The sequence below is a fragment of the Callorhinus ursinus genome, unplaced genomic scaffold (genome assembly GCF_003265705.2).
Source record: "Callorhinus ursinus isolate GAN/ISIS: 27379988/994484 unplaced genomic scaffold, GSC_fseal_2.0 scaffold14, whole genome shotgun sequence".
In the NCBI taxonomy this organism is placed as follows: Eukaryota; Metazoa; Chordata; class Mammalia; order Carnivora; family Otariidae; genus Callorhinus; species Callorhinus ursinus.
This window is the reverse complement of record NW_027397076.1, coordinates 43,477,488-43,494,778: the sequence shown is the minus strand read 5'-3', so window position 1 is coordinate 43,494,778 and position 17,291 is coordinate 43,477,488. Positions and strand designations below refer to the sequence as shown.

The following is a 17,291-nucleotide window of genomic DNA, read 5'->3' as shown; positions in this document are numbered from 1 at the left end:
GAATAAGAAATAGATGGCCACCGTCTCCTAAGGAGAAATTGGATTAACACCCGAAGGCAAAATTCTAGGTGACCGAATGGGGCTAGGGGTTAGGGGAGGGTGGCATTAGGTAAAGAAATTTGACCTTCAAAACAAAATTCCTGGGTTTTAATTTGGATTCTTCCATTTACAAGCCACTGAGCATAGGCTGACAGTTTTCTTATTTATAAATTACACTTACTCTGCATGTCTCACAGGTGTGGGCTGTGATAGTATGAGAGAGCATACTACCCTGTTACTCTCCAAAGCATGTTCTTGGTTCCTTTGTGTCAGCTTTTAGGGACCCTCCTACTCATAGAAAATATTAGTATCAAAGGTTTGCAATAAGTATTTGTACTGAGAACTGAGTTGTCCCTGAGTCTAAATACTTAACCACTTGGCAGTACTGTCTCAATTTACATAAATTGGTAAATGCAGACTTCTTACTTCTATAACCCCTAAACTAATACAGAATAATGCCTAGGCTAAAGGGGAAAGAGAGATACCTTATCTAAATCAATTTTATGTGCTTTAGAAGCAAACTTAATCATTACTATTGCTAAATAATACTTTGGCAAGCTATAAGAAATAATTCATCTCTCAAAAGTGATACTCAGCACTGCCAAGGGATTCCCTTGGAATCAGTAGGAATAGTAGGAACCTTTGAATCATATAAAGAATGAGTTTTAATCTCTGAAATAAAATGTTTAAAGCAAAAGTTTTATTTTTTAGTCAACACACATGTGCATCTATATTCATGAACTATGGAATGTGAAAGATGTAGAGCCTGACATTAATGGCATTAATTTATTACTCGTTTATTATTTGCACAGTTCTGAAAGAAATATCTCTGGAAAGACCTAAGATTTTCATAAACAGCAACCTTTTTAATCTGTTCACTCTGTTCCACTCTTAAAAACAGTGTTCCCATTTAAATGCACTCTTGCCCACAAAGGAGGAATCTATTCTATATATGCGTATATAAATATAATGCATGTAAATATGTTTATGTAAATAGAGAGGATTAATTTATCTGTGGTATTAAGTGATTATAACTAAGAACTAATAACTTCATCCAGTTCTGTGATTATGGAAACATCAGTAGATGTTCTTGATTTCATTTTTCTGCTTTCACATGAAAGGAATATGAAACTGTCATACATATCAAGTGTCCAGTTGTGAGAACCTCTGTTTATGCACAATTCCATGACATTTAAAATTATCAAAAATTATTACGTGCTTTTGCCACTTTTAGTTCTGCCTTCCCCACTTGAATGTACATTTTAAGCAGTAATTCCTTTTGTGAGTGACATAATGTGTTCGTGTTTTTGTTCCCTTTGTTCTGTTCTTTTTAGGTTTAGGTCTAGCCTTCAACCTGCAACCAGCCCTAACGATCATTGGCAAATACTTCTATAAGAAACGACCCATGGCTAATGGCCTTGCCATGGCGGGAAGTCCTGTTTTCTTAAGCACATTGGCTCCTTTCAATCAGTACCTTTTTAATACTTTCGGCTGGAAAGGAAGCTTCTTGATTTTGGGAGGTATCCTGTTGAATGCCTGTGTGGCTGGGTCCCTCATGAGACCTGTTGAACCCAAACAAGTCACCAATACGTCTAAAAATAAGATTGGCATAAGAGTGGATGATTCAGGTGTGAAGAAAAGCCATAAGAAGAAATCAGCATGGGAGAAAGTCAATACGTATTTAGATTTCTCCCTTTTTAAGCATAGGGGATTTCTGATATATTTATCTGGAAATGTCATTATGTTTCTAGGGTTTTTTGCCCCCATTATATTCTTGGCTCCATATGCTAAGGACAAAGGAATTGATGAATATTCGGCAGCTTTCTTGCTGTCTATTATGGCTTTTGTTGATATGTTTGCTAGACCTGCTGGAGGACTCATTGCAAACTCCAAACTTATCCGCCCCCGAATCCAGTACTTCTTCAGTTTTGCAGTCATGTTCAATGGAGTGTGCCATCTCTTGTGCCCACTGGCAGAGGACTACACAAGCCTGGTGTTATATGCTATATTTTTTGGTCTTGGATTTGGGAGTGTTAGCAGTGTCCTCTTTGAAACTCTCATGGACCTGGTTGGCCCTCAAAGGTTTTCCAGTGCTGTAGGACTTGTCACAGTGGTGGAGTGTTGCCCCGTTCTTCTTGGTCCTCCTCTTGCTGGTAAGAATAATTCTCATCCAGAAAAGCAAAAAGCATAAAATGAATATCAACTAGCCAGGACATTCTTTGTAGTGTATGTTGTGGTTTGTAATAATAAATACTAATAGCCTGAAAGACTGTGGGTATGTTAATTTTAGGTTTTATTATGTATGTATTTTTAAATTTCATAAATAGTTGATTTTAGACCTAAATTTCCTTCAGAGCCAGGACCTATGAACTTAAGAAATTAAGTTAGACTGATAATTAGTAACATAATTTTCAGGTTTTTACCCATATCCATTGTTTTATGCTTCTAAAAAATGTGTCATAATAATAAAATTCCACTTTTTCTTCATTTTATCATTGATGAACAAATTTCTCTTCTGCTTATATTAAAATGAGTCAAAAGTTTAAAATAATGCTACTAAAGGTCAGGATCTATTTTTTTTATTGGAGTACATTGGTTATATTAATATGTTGCATGCCTAAGGATAACATACTTTTATAATATTGCCGACAGAAATATATGTATATATTTATACCCATATATATGTACATATATACCCATATATATGTATATGAAATTCAGTAAGGAAAAGAAACTCATTTTGAACAGATATATTCCACATTTCCAAATTATAATGATTACCTATAGATTTTAAGATCTGAAATATTTTCAATGATGCCTATGAAAGTATCTGTGCCAAATTACAGTAAGGAGACTACGACACATGTATAAGTGCATTTTTCAAGTTAAGACTTTGTTCAGTCTTAGACTTTAATGTTATAAATATCAAAAACGTTATGCGGGCCAGTCTTTTCCTAAACTTAGGTATTCACTTAGGCTCTTGGCCTGACCCCTAGTGGTTACAGTAACTGCCAGGCTAAACGTAAATTTCTCCAGTTTTTAAACTGTTTCCCTACATGACATCAAGGTATCACTTTTTAAAATTGCAGTATAGTTAACAGAGAGTGTTATATTCATTTTAGGTGTACAATATGGTGATTCAGCAATTCCATACATCAAGAAATCACTTTGAATTGGGAAAATTTGTATTTAATTTGTTGATCTTTAGGTATCATTGACATTTGCCTTGCTTTTTCACTTGGTCAGGAATGGCATAGTTATTGAATTTTTCTATCTACCAGGGCTGTCCTTTTGTATCTAGCACAGATGTTTTGGGTGGTGTATCTTTTAATATTGGATATACTATGGCACCAAAACAATTTTCAAGAAGAACGAAAGCCAATCAGTCTTATTTATCAGCTAATTGATTTTGTTGCATAAGACAACTACAACTGACCTATCTTTTCCTACAGAATGAGTTTTACCAAATGTGTTTTAGAAGCCGATTCATTAGCAGCAAAATTTTTAGTATCAACAGAGAAAATTGTATCTCACCAGTGATGGTGGGATTAGAAAAAAAATTAAGTCAGGTCAACAGACATAGTGGGCAGGCTCTAAGGATGAAAATGAAGGAATCTGATTTGACTATTCCTACCTGTGCTGAGAACCTGTATTAATAAAATTTATATAGGTTTCAGTGCTCTTGAGTGCTTCTTGTGTTAATATTGCCAAACCATTGCACCAGTAGTGGCAAAGGCAGGAATCAGTTTGGGGCTCCTTGTTGAAGCTCTCAGGCTGTAGCCATAATAAGTCCATTTTTTTTTTTTTCATCCTGTTTCTGTCTCCTGCTATCCCTGATCCTCCTTGACTTTTGGACTGGCTTCTTCTCTGTAGCATCTGATCACTGATAGAATGGTGTCTGGCACATGGTAGGCACTCGGTAAATGAGTACCATTGTAGTTACTTCTCACACCGTTGCTGGGGCTGCTACTCTTGTTAGCAGAGCAGTGGAAGATATGGTACCATTTTTAGTTTTATTTTTTTCAGTTCACACTTTCACTGCTGCACTCACAAGAGCTGAAGCTTTAGTTCTGGAAATCATACCTGGCTTCTTGATGATGCTAAAAAATTCCCCAGACATTTAGAAAGTATGTTGATATGGCAGCCCAAAGTGATAGTAACTCTGATGGGGCCATAGACCTAATGTTTATGTATTTAGAGGTGTAACAATCATTGTATGAATAAAAATATTTGACTAAAGCTAGAATAGAAATTTAAATTATGCATATTTGTTATGTGTGTGTATATGGCACACTCAAATAAGCCTATTCCACCATTTAACTGATTAAAACAGAGAACTTTGTTCAAATAGGCAGTTTCACAAGTAGCTGAATTTAATACTGAGCCACTAACTAGATTCTAGCCAGAATGAATGAGATTCTGATTAAAGAAACAGGCCTATGTCAGAATCACCTCAAATATGCATATAATAAATAATATGGATTTGCATATACCATCATTGTTAAAAATTAGGTGCCTGCATAAGCAAGAGGCAAAATTAAGTATAAACTGAAATATTTTTAAAAGTGAATGAACCAGAGTACCTGGCTGGTTCAGTTGGTTGACCGTCCAACTCTTGGTTTCGGCTCAGATCATGATCTCAGGGTTGTGAGACCAAGCCCCACATTGGGCTCCACGCTGGGCGTAGAGCCTGTTTAAGATTCCCTCTCTCCCTCTCCCTCTGCCCATCCCCCACCAGGGCTCACTCTCACTCACTCACTCACTCTCTAAAAAAAAAAGGGGGGGTCAATAAATCTTCAGGTTATATGATATCAGGCTAGTTTTTAAATGTCTAAATAATCAAATGTAATAAATACTTTCTTCCTGATTAGTGTGGCCTTAATAATTTAGATATGGATAAACTAAAAAATTGTGATTAGCCCAAAAAGTTATGATATGACTCTTAACCAAGAGGTATGGTGAAGCTCTTTTGAAGAATAGTTAAGAATCTGAGATTCAGTGAAATGGGGGAAATCGGAGGGGGAGATGAACCATGAGAGACGATGGACTCTGAGAAACAAACGGAAGGTTCTAGAGGGGAGGGGGGTGGGGGGATGGGTTCGCCTGGTGATGGGTATTAAAGAGGGCACGTTCTGCGTGGAGCACTGGGTGTTATGCACAAACAATGAATCATGGAACACTACATCAAAAACTAATGATGTAATTATGGTGATTAACATAACATAATAATAATAAATAAAAAAAGAGTCTGAGAATGAGGGGCGCCTGGGTGGCTCAGTCGTTAAGTGTCTGCCTTCGGGTCAGGTCATGATCCCCGGGTCCTGGGATCGGGCCCCACATCGGGCTCCCTGCTCCATGGGAAGCCTGCTTCTCCCTCTCCTATTCCCCCTGCTTGTGTTCCCTCTCTTGCCGTGTCTCTCTCTGTTAAGTAAATAAAATCTTTAAAAAAAAAGAAAAGAAAAGAATCTGTGATTCAGATAGACCTTGGTTAGATTCCAGATTCTGCCATTCACTGGCTATGTAACTATGATCAAATTACTTCATAGTGATTTTGTAAGGATTAAATAAGATATTACCTCATTTAATAGTGTTTAGCCTAAGGGCACCTGGGTAGCTCAGTTGGTTAAGCCTCAGCCTTCAGCTCAGGTCAGGATCCCAGGGTCCTAGGATTGAGCCCCATATTGAGTTTCCTACTCAGCAGGGAGTCTGCTTCTCCCTCTCCCTCTGCCCCTTTCTAACTCATGCTTTCTCTCTTGCTCTCTCTCTCAAATAAATAAATTAAAAATCTTAAAAAAAAAAAGTGTTTAGCCTAGTGATAGGCATAGAAAAAGCATTGAGTAAATAAGCCTTTGGGTCTTTCCTAAAAAATGTAATTTTTTTCCTTTTTATTGAAAAGAAGCATGGAAAGGATGAAGCAGTCTCAATGTATAAAAGTTAATAAATATATCTGTTTATATACACATAGATACAAAAAACATGCTTCACACATACATGTATTTATGAATATATACACAAACAGGTACATACCTATTTTGTCTTGGTTGTACATTTTTATTGAGGGGAATAATCTTTAATAAATTTAATATACTGGTAATATAATGCTGTGTATGCATATATGCCTTTTTATGCATACAGAGAATTCATAATCTAGAATATTTCTTGTTAAAAACTCATTCAATATTAACTTAAATAAGAAATGGGTACATACTTTGTAGAAGAATTTATTGGAAAATGTTATCATTTTAGGGCTGTTTTATTATGCTGTCTTAAAAGATGTTCTCTGTCTCTTAGGGAAATTGGTGGATCAAACTGGACAGTATAAATACATGTATATAGCCTGTGGGGCTATTGTGTTCCTATCAAGTGTGTGGCTGCTGATCGGCAACGCTATAAACTACAGATTGCTTGCAAAGGAAAAGGAGGAGGAAGAAAGGAAGAAGAAACTGCATACACCTGAGTCCAGAGAGTCTGAACCCTTGAACAAATCTAACCATCATGATGTTAACATCAAAAGTACAAGAACAGAGAATAATTCCTCAGAAAGAGAAACTAATATTTAACAAGAATCACATCTCTGATTTCAGTGTTTATGACTTTCTTAGGAGTATGTTTTTTTCAAAATATTGGGGAAGTTTTTACTTGAAATGAGGAGGCATAACGAAGGATGGAGATGAGATTTTCCTCAATGGCAAATTTTTATAAGTTTGTTTTTTAACACTTGTTTGGATAGTCCAGTTTTGAGATTATGCCTATAAAGAATCCATGCAATGGGTTTATTTCCATACATGACTCTGGTTGTCATGGTTAAAATAATTTTAAAGTCTTCCAGTGACTTCCAGTCTTGGTTATAGAGATCTGAATCCCAAACCACTGGTTTAAGTAGTTAGAAGGCGTTATGTTTAATCCTATAAGAATACCCTGTCCAAATATCATTTTTTAGTGTTAAGTAGAATTGGAGGAAAATGAATTTTCTTCTGGTGTGCATATGCACACACACACACACCTATATGTACACATGTGCACAGAGTCCCAGTGAACAAAAGACAAGTAAGTTCAAAAAGAATATCACTTTTTTTAACTTTAAAAATAAATCCATAGAGAATGAAGAAATGTGTTATATCTGCATACTACTTTACAATGTGAATTTTAAAGATAAGAACATGGGTGAAAATGAGAATGATCTTAATTTAAAAATGCAACTAACTGCGTAAAAAAAATGCATGTATAAAATAAATTTGAAAAAAAAAACCCTCCATTTTAAACCATTATTTCTGAGCACTATTAGATTTGATTAATCCATGCACGTGATTTCTTTGAGGACGGTCATTAGTACCTGGTGCTAGAGAATAGAACCCTCAAATAATTTTCAGAATTCTTACTTAATATGTAAATCAAATTAAAAGCCTGACTCCTCACAATGAGCTACGTTCATTGATTTTATAAGGATTTTCGTTACTAATCCAGAAAGTAATAACCAGGGATTTATTTTAATCAGAACTCAGTCTAGACTCACTGTCATACTGAGACTTCAAAATGGAATTTACTGGAATCGTGGTTGACAGGCTGACAAATAAGCTGAATTCTAATTTTTCCCAACACATAACAGTGATCAGAAGATTACTGTTATGAGTGATCTGAGTAAAGCTGACTAAGAGGGAGAGGTGCTTATACTGAGCCCTCTCAGTTCTGTCATTTCTCGCCCCTCCCTAAAATGCAAAAGCAAAACTCAGAAATCCAAACAGGCCTTTCCCCCAGCCGCTGAAATGCCTCACGCTGTGGGGAATGGCAGCACCTCAATCCCACCCCCTCCTAGTGAGACTTCCTCCTGCCTGGGAACATAACAGGGAGACTGGAGACTGTTAGAAAAGGTTTCTAGAACTGGAGACTGCATGTTAATTCTGTATACACACTTGGGAAGGGTAGGCATAGTTAATCACACGATAGCAAGAGGACTGCAACATTGCTGGCCAGTTTAATTTAGCAGTTTCTCATTTTCATAACGATGTTAAAACATCTGAGAATCTGAATCAGCTTTGAATATTCAGGCATATGATAGTTACTGTGCACTCAGAACTATAAATACCATTTAGAGTAATACAGTACTTTTAAACAAGAAAGAATCTGTGCCTTATGGCTAAAGTTGTAAGTATTTACATCAGTAAATCTGAAGTTTAAATTAAGAGTATGATTAATGAAAAACATTTAGTCCTTGATTATTGAAGTGATGTTACTCTTAAGATGTCAAAAGGAATTTGCTGTTCATTTTTTTTTAATAGCAGTGGAGGCAGATGCTGTCTTATTTCCTATAAGATTGCACCTGGACACCAAGCTTTTGTAATAGTTAACATTAAAGATTTGATTTGTAAAATTTATGCACTGGTTAAGCATGTGGCTCATATTTAGGAAGCTATAAGAAGTCCCATATTTCATTTAGCATTCATTTTGTTTGCAGATGAAGAGGAATTTGTATTTTTTAAGTATGAAATAAAGCAACTTGTGCCAATACCATAGGTAATATATTAGGCAAAATGTGGCAGTGTATGGCTGTTTTAATTTAGTTTTGCCCAGTCTTGAGTCTTGAATGAGCTACTTTCATATTATTAGTCCTTTTGTATTCAGCTCTGACTCATAAGAAATGCAACATCATAAATTGTGTAGCAGCTCTCCAATCTTAAACATTTCCAAAAAAGTCTTCAATTCTCTGAGGGTACATATTTAAATTAATATACATATCAGATCCCAGGGGGAAATAAACAGCAAAGTAATGATAGTGGGGTTTTGGGCCCACGGCTTTAGTTCTTGTCACCTGCTGGTAGAGACAAGCTGGTGGGTGCATTCCAGTGCCTTCCTCCATGGAAGGAGGTTTATTTACTTACTAATGGGGTTTTTGTCAGTTCAAAACCAATTCGTATTTGTTCTGTTGGTTTTTGGTCATCTTCATTAACTTGTTAGAAATTTCTAACACTGTATATTAAAATGTTAAAAAAAAGGGAAGTAAAATTGCACATTCAAAGCACATGATATGTATATAGCCATGCCTCGCAACAGCTCTACCCAAAGTTACACATATGCACGCATATTAATTCCTATATTAAATGTTGAAAATTAATTTAGAACACACTTGAAACAGTGACAGAGACTCACATACAGGATTGAGAATCGTTCCAGGGTAAAATAATCTTCTAGTCATTCACACTCTCCACTCCCTTGAACTTGTGAGAATATTTGTTGCTTTAAGAGAATCTTTCAAAGACCGAGAAGAGAATATCAGCTCAGAACATTCACATAGTCTAGAGAAAGCGGTATAGTTGGCCTCTGTGTCTGCAGTGATCAGTGATGTCATGAAGCAAAATCAGAGTACACCATTAAAATTCTTTTAGTCCATTCCCCCACTGGGGAATGGTAAAGAAGGGAGGTTATCAACCAGGGCACTAAAATAATTCATGATCACTGGCTACTTTAAGTATTTTTCTACTTGTGATAACTAGCAGCTCATATTTTTCACAATTTAACCTTAAATATGCCTTCACTAATTTAAGAATACAATATTGGGTATAGACTTGTCCTGACCTATCCCTACCCTCTTTCCCAATGCTTTTTTTGGGAGGGTCCAGTCAACACACATTTAAGAGGCACTGGGTCAGGCTCTAGTGTACTTCACATTGGAAGACATGACGTTTTCTCAGTGTAAATTCACATGAGTTTCACTTCTTTAATATCAAGTTCCAGCTGTCTTATCTCATGCCCCACCCCAGGACACTAGAAAATAAGTAAAATAAGTTTGACATATTTGAGTGTGCACTTTAAAAATCTTGATTTTTTTTATTCCTCCCTTTCTGCCTGCACATGACAATTGAGGATACTGAAAAAAGATGTATGATGTAAATGTAAGTTTTTATATTGATATTATAAATGTGGAGAAATCCTTAATCAGTTAATTGAAAATTATTTTCCATCTAAAGTACCTTTTTTTAAAAAAAAAGCCCTCTCATATGTATAATGTTACACACTTGTAATAAAACAAAATTAAAAATCATGATCGTTAGGCTCCATTTAATAGGAACTAATATTTTGCCTACATAATACCTTTTAATATTCAAACCAAATTGTAAGTAGAGGTTATTGACCTGACATAACAGATGAGAGAAACAAAACAAAATCAGACACACAAAGTTCAGCTAATTATCCAAAGTGAAAGTAGCAAGTGACAGAACCAGAACCAAAACTCAGATTTATCTAAAAGCAGAAAGAGCCCCTGGGGTGTTCACTAGCATGCTGCCTTCAATAGAATCTATAGAAGCAAAGGTAGATAAAATATAGATACAAAAAATTTACAGTAAACCAATTAGGTTTAACTGCAATTTGTATTCTGATTTATTTAGCGTTCATTAGAGACTTTGCTATAAACCGAATATATAATTTCAAGTTGCCTGCTTTTCTAGCCAATGCATATTATCCCAAATAGTGGTAATGATTGTATAATAGCCATAATTGTTTTAATATGACTTTCTGCACAAAAATAATGACATATTTTTATGACTCGGATAATATATTTTCCCTGAGGTTGGATTTAGAAGAAAAATGTTATTTTCCTTATGAATAAGTAATTCCCATATTGGTTGCTACTTATTATGACTCAAAAAGTACTTCATACAAAACATTATATTCAGAATTACAGGTATTCCCATTTATAGGATCATCCAAGCTACCAAAGAAACTTAAAAATTTATAAGATATAAATGATTTGGTTCATCTATACAGTATATATTTATTTTCATCATTTAATGCAACTACCCCTACATTCTAAATCATTTTTCAGGCTTCCTTGAACATCTGTAACTGCCGTTGTCCTCTCTGTCCATTTGTCTATAGACAGAACAAGTGTCCTTGCTTTTGCCCTTTCCCTCTACGACTTTTGACTTCCATAGAAAAGTGTTCTTCCCAACATTATTTTAGATGGTGTACTTCTAGTGTCTTACATCTTTCACAAAGTCACACGTGCTGCATCTAGTCTTATTTAGTTGTGATTTGAAGGAATGGCTGTCTTCTGGAATCAACAGTATGTACTCTTGGCCATGATCTCTCAACTTCACAAGTGAAGGAACTCCTGGGCTGGAGGCTTGAGGTATCCTGGATAGGGAAGGTGCTCATAATCTAGAAGACATTTTGTTAATATGTCTTCCTTGTGCATGATAAATATATAAATGATTATGATTTTTAGGAATCTAGAAAAATCAATCTTCCTGTCCTTGGTACTAACTATCCTGGATGTTTCTAGTGTTCTTAAAGGGCCTCACGACTTTGAGAAACAAAGCTTACCAGGACAGCACAGCTCCATTACATATCCTATATGCTCTTTCAATGCAACGAGATCCTGGATACATCTTACCAAGTAGATTTCTTGGTAACACAACACTTCATAGTACCAAGCAGCATCAAAATTATTAGATATAAATTGGAATTAGAATCTTTATTCAACTCACTTTGTTTTTTAGGTTTTGATTTTTGCACATCCATGTGCATGGTCTCCCTCCACTTAAAAGCTGAGAGGCTCAATTATCAGTAATTATAATGCTTGTATAATCAAAATCAGAAATTATCTTTGTTGATAAAACATGAACAATTTGCTGAGCTCACATCATTTTTTGTAGTTCTTATTTTCTCTTCCTTGCTATCAGTTATTTGTACACGAATTTTTAACTCCTACAAGATCCTGCAATCTGGTTTATGTTAGTCTTGCCCCACACTGCCTTTTCTTCGCTTTATTTCACTTATGAACAGTTCATGAAAGCATTGTTATAGTACTGAGAATCATACTTTTAGGTCCCTGTGTTAAGAGGAAAGGTAATATTGCAAACAGAATTTTTGGTGTTAATAGAGCATATGGGAATTTTTTAGACTGAATTATTTCTCCCATCCCAATCCTGAGCTACCTTACCTTCTCACCTTTTTTTCTCATACTTATTTTTTTAAAAATATTTTCTTTTCATTGTTTTTCACAATGTCTAGGCCAGGTTCTTAAGCATTTTTCATCAATTCTGGGCATTTTTAATACAGAATTCTTGTTTTTTGGCGGGTTTAGTTATGCTTCCCCTGTGTGCATGAATGTCATGTTTTTCAGTCTCCTTATGTACTTGTTAATAGTGTGAGTAACATTCAGGAGTATTTCAGTAGGTGATTACTCTTTCAGCAAATATTTTTTCTTCATATAGCAAAACAAGCTTTTTTGTTTAAAATTCAAATATGGCAAAATAAGCTAAAGAAGCTCTGTATGAAAACACTGCTACTCAATATTCTATCAAGGCATAAGTTGGTAAAAAGTTCTGTTCAGATGAACAAAAGATCGGAATTCTTATATGAATTTCAGGGTGAATTTTGAAACATATTCCTCTAAGCTTTATTCTGGGTTGGTTGTTATTTTACTTTCATATGCATCTAAAAAAGATTTTGAAGTTAGACCTAGTTTATATAGCTTGTTCATTAGAGTAGAGTACAAATTTTGGATATACTATTTAAAGGACTTTATTTTTCTACCACATGCTTTCTATTTGTAACTAAAGTATGAAGATTTCTGGGTTTAGTGAGAAAAGACATGTGAACTAAAGTGTTTATTTTGGGGGTGCCTGGGTGGTTCAGTTGGTTGTCTGACTCTTGGTTTCAGCTCAGGTCATGATCTCAGGGTCGTGAGATTGAGCCCCGAGTTGGGCTCCATGTTCAGCGGGGAGTCTGCTTGAGGTTCTCTCTCCCTCTCCCTCAGCCCCTCCCCCTGCTCGTGCTTTCTCTCTCTCTCTCTCAAATAAATAAATCTTTAGAGTGTTTATTTTCTAAGCATTAGATGTAGTTGTATTTTGATTTATATTGTATTTTGTTTTGATATATTTATGTATCAAAAATATATTTAATTCATTTCATCTTCTCAACCCTCTAAATTAGGTTTGTTAGAAATGCACATTTTTACAGAATAAGACTAGAACAGGTTAAGGGCTTTGCCTAAACATATATCTATCTTTTGAGTAAATTCAGGGTAGGAAGTAGAACCCAAGTCTTTTGACTCCTGACCCACCTTTTTCCCCATTGAACTGCATAAGCCATCCTATTTTAATGGTAATCTTTATAGATTGAATACATATTTACCTGGAAACACTTACTCTAACCTTGCTTGATAAATCCTTTATTTCCAAAATGAGTGTATTTCTCCTGAGTCATATTTTGCAAAATCATGTTTGTAAATTTAATTTGAAGGGTTATTTAATGATCCCCACAGTAGATAATTCTGAGGAAACTGGACATAATAATTGGTGGGATGATTGATTTTGTACAATATATGTTGTTATAGCAATATCTAAGTCATTAAAATTACTTGCCAATCATATGTTTATAGAATCGTGTGTCAACATTCCATTAATTCCTCCCTTCTTTATGTTCCTATTTTATTTTAGAAGCATCATTCACTTGTTTCCTAAAAATTTAATTCCAGAGCACAGAACATGTGATGCAAGTTTGTTAAATTATTAAGTTATATGCAAGAAATTATCATCATTGTATAACTTTGAGGAGAATGTTCCAATAATATTTCTTGATCCAAGAATCTGAGGATGAGTTAATAAAATTATTAGGATAAGACCTATCTCAAAAATTCTTGCTTTATTAGATGGTCATTCTATGTAGTTAACATAAAACCTGACCACAGGTGTCTGGCAATTCTATATAGTTTCTTTTATCTTTGTAATACCATCTTCCTCTGTCCCCATCTTATCTAGATAGATATTTTTTTCAGATTTTCTGTTTTGATTCTATTTCCGAAAAAAAAATCACTTTTAAATAAAAGATGCCTAGTGAAGGGGAGAATGGTTGCTATTAGGAATTTGCTCTGTAAAAGTGTAAAAATCTGTACTCGGTATTTGTTTGCTTAATTCATCAAGGATATTTACCCTAAGAACATACTTTAATAAAAGTTTTGATAAACTGATGTGTCACAGTAAAATCTTTCATGAACAGGGCCTATGATTCACTTGTAGTTAGTGAAGTTTTTGGTTAGATTCAGCCAAACTGACATCCATATATACTCAGTTTGTCTTGTCTTTGTGACAGGGCAAGCCTCAGTAGCATCAGTGAGTACGTCAATCAATAGAAGGCCCCTTTTGGTAATATGATAAAAATGAGATCACAAAATTACTTAGATATGAGTCAGGTATAGAAATTCCTATGTTGAATATGGGACAGTAAGAGGTATTTGCTAAAATTTACATTTGATTTGAAGCTTCTTATTTAAAAGCACTTCCCTCTGAATATTTTAAACTACTATATTGATTAGTGTTCCCTAGAATGAATTATTCCCTATTTCTGAGGAATTTCTGAAAATATTTACTACTTATATGCTTCATCAAATATTTCTTTGTTATCCCATTGGTAAGTTTGGACAAATATTAAAAGTAAGATTATTGGGATAAAAGTTATACATAACGACATGTTGTTAAGAAGACAGATATAAGACATTGCTTGGCAATGGCCAACCTAGCTAACTTTTGCAATAATTTTTTAAGGGTTAATCTGTAGAATTATTTTTTTTAAATATAAGTTGTATCTTGGGCTGTATTTTTATGATTTTTTAAGTGAAAAAAATGTAGTTGATTTGTTTGTTCTCCAGGCACTTTAAGGACCACTGAACAAATGATCCTACTGTCACCTGGTCTATCAACTATGATAGGGAAATGAAGAGAAAGGGTAGATTTTCTTGACACCTAAGATGATCCAGTCAGTTATTTTTACATGACCTAAATCATGGCTGTACATATTTCATTTTTCAAAAAATCAATATGGTATGAAATAATTTAAATGCCAGTAAAAGTTTTAAAATATAAGATAGAATGCACTTCTTTTTGCCTTCTTACAGATGAATGTACTTAAAGTGATTGTGATTTGATCTTGGAATATATATTTATTTCTATAATTTTTGCATATACAGTAGTTCTGAACTTGGCAAATAAAACATGGGGAAAATTTAACAAAATGAAAGAACTAGGATTTTCATACAAATACATATTTTGTTTTTAAACAATGTAGATTTATTTAAATCAGGAATACATTGTGGTGTTATTATTTTAAATGTATATTCAGTTCAATATGTTCCTACTTCATTTTTTTCCTACTTCTTCATTTTTAAGCAGACTTGTGACTACTGAATCATTTACCACTCAATTTTCATTTGTACTGTCTCTGTTAATTGTAGTTTGTTTCTCTGCACAACTAATTTGAAACCAAATGTTGAATTCCTTTATGGGAATACATATTCTGCGTGCAGTTTTGAATATACTTTCAGATTCATCTCTATCTTACTGGAATGTGAGCTCCTCGTGGACAAGGATGTTATCTTTGTTATAGCATCAGCTTTAATGCCTGGCAAAGTGCCATGCACAGAAAAACTCCTTTATTGAAATAAATGGGTGGATCTAGATTATTAAATTAATACTACAGTATCCTACGATGCAAACTGAATGGATATTAGAGGAATTCTCTTAGCTAATTTTCAAAGTAAGATACAGAAAACAAATACCTGTAGCATTTTTGTTATCTAAAAATTGATACTCTTTTGAAGATTTCATTTTTATTCCATCAGTAAACATTCTATGCAAGTTCTGAAATATGCAGCAGTTAAACTTCATGGTACATATTAAGTAGTTTTATTTACAAAATCAGAAATGCTCTCTTAGGCTTCCTAGAAATAAATGTTGACAATCATTTTATTGACCAAAGGTGCTACTTATTTTCTAATATTTATATTCATCATAAGTTTTCTTGTCTACTAAGCTTCAGTTCTTTTTTGGGTGTGGGGATGGGGAGGAGCAGACAAAACAAAAATATCTTTTTGTCTGAATTATGCAATTTAGCATTGTATATATTCCTTTGTGCTCTATTCTTATTGTATTTTAATTATTTCTTATTGCTCACTTAATTTTATTGCAGGCCTATGCTGTTTCTTGGAAAGTACATGCATATATATTTATATAATATGCAAGAAAAACCTGTATTGCACATTAAATTAAAAAAATAAAATTAAAATGACAAATGTTCATGCTAAATTTCGAAATGAAATCTGCAGTTTTTTCTTAAGGACCATTAAATGCTGTGCTACACTATGCTAATCAAAACAGTTTCCAACATCAGCTCAAATATTAGAGTACTACTTTTTTCAGAATACACATAATTGATTAATGTCATTGGAAGTCAAACACAGCCAAAATACAAATCATTCTTAAGGGCTGAAATGAATGTCTACTGTTTGTTAGCTTTTCATGAATGTACAGGAGAAACACACTCAGTTTAAAAAGAGACCATTACCTGCACCACAGAAGTGCCCTCAAACCACTTTCAGCCTATTTTCCCTCCTTTAACTTTTTTTAAGTAGACTTTATTTTTTTAAAGCAGTTTCAAGTTCAAGCAAAGAAAGCACAGAGATTTCTCATATACGTCCCGACCCACACATGCATAGTCTTCCTCATTATCAACATCCCCCATCAGAGTTTTACCTCAGCTACAACTGATTTCTGTAAAAATACAAAGTATTTTTAAATTTATCTTGACGTTTCTTCTTTGACCCATGTGTTACTTAGAAGTATGATGATTAATCCCCACGTGTTTGGGGATTTTAAAGTTCTCTTTCTGTTAATTGATTTCTAGTTTAACAGCATTGTGGTCTGAAAACAGACATTGCCTCCTTTCTATTATTTTAAGTATATTAAGGTCTGTTTTATGGCCCAGAATGTGGTCTGTGTTGGTGAATATTTCATGTAAACTTGATAAGAAAGTGTATCCTGCTGTTGTTGGATGAAGTAGCCTATAGGTGTCAATTATAGTCGGTTGCTTGATAGTGTTGTTGTGTTCAGCTGTTTCCTTACTGATTTTCTGCCAGCTAGATCCAGCATTTGTCCATTTTTGATAGAGGATTGAAGGTTGCCAGCTATAACAGTGGGTTCATCAATTTCTCCTTGCGGTTCTTCAGTTTTGACCTCACATATTTTGATGCTTTGTTGTTAAGGACATACACATTAAGGATCATTGTGGAGAACTGATTCCTTTATCATTATATAATACCCTTCTTTATCCCTGATAACTTCCTTGGCTGTAAATAAAGTATGTGCTGTCTGAAATTATATAGCTACTCCTACTTTCTTTTGATTAGTGTTAGCAAAGTATATTTTTCTCCATCCATGCACTTTTAATCTATATGTGCCTTCATATTTCAAATGAGTTTC

At 34.4% G+C, this 17,291-nt stretch overlaps 1 protein-coding gene across 10 annotated transcripts in view; it reads left to right on the top strand.

Annotated features, from left to right (window-relative positions):
- SLC16A7 (solute carrier family 16 member 7) overlaps positions 1 to 14,008 on the top strand; it is a 183,321-nt gene extending 169,313 nt beyond the window's left edge. For all 10 annotated transcript variants that reach the window (XM_025882845.2, XM_073900748.1, XM_073900744.1 and 7 more), the window contains 2 exons: positions 1,374 to 2,192; positions 6,331 to 14,008. In XM_025882845.2, the coding sequence (XP_025738630.1) occupies positions 1,374 to 2,192; positions 6,331 to 6,599 (1,088 nt within the window). In that variant the 3' untranslated portion in view covers positions 6,600 to 14,008. The remainder of the gene's footprint in view (positions 1 to 1,373; positions 2,193 to 6,330) is intronic.
- The last annotated feature ends 3,283 nt before the right edge of the window (positions 14,009 to 17,291 follow it).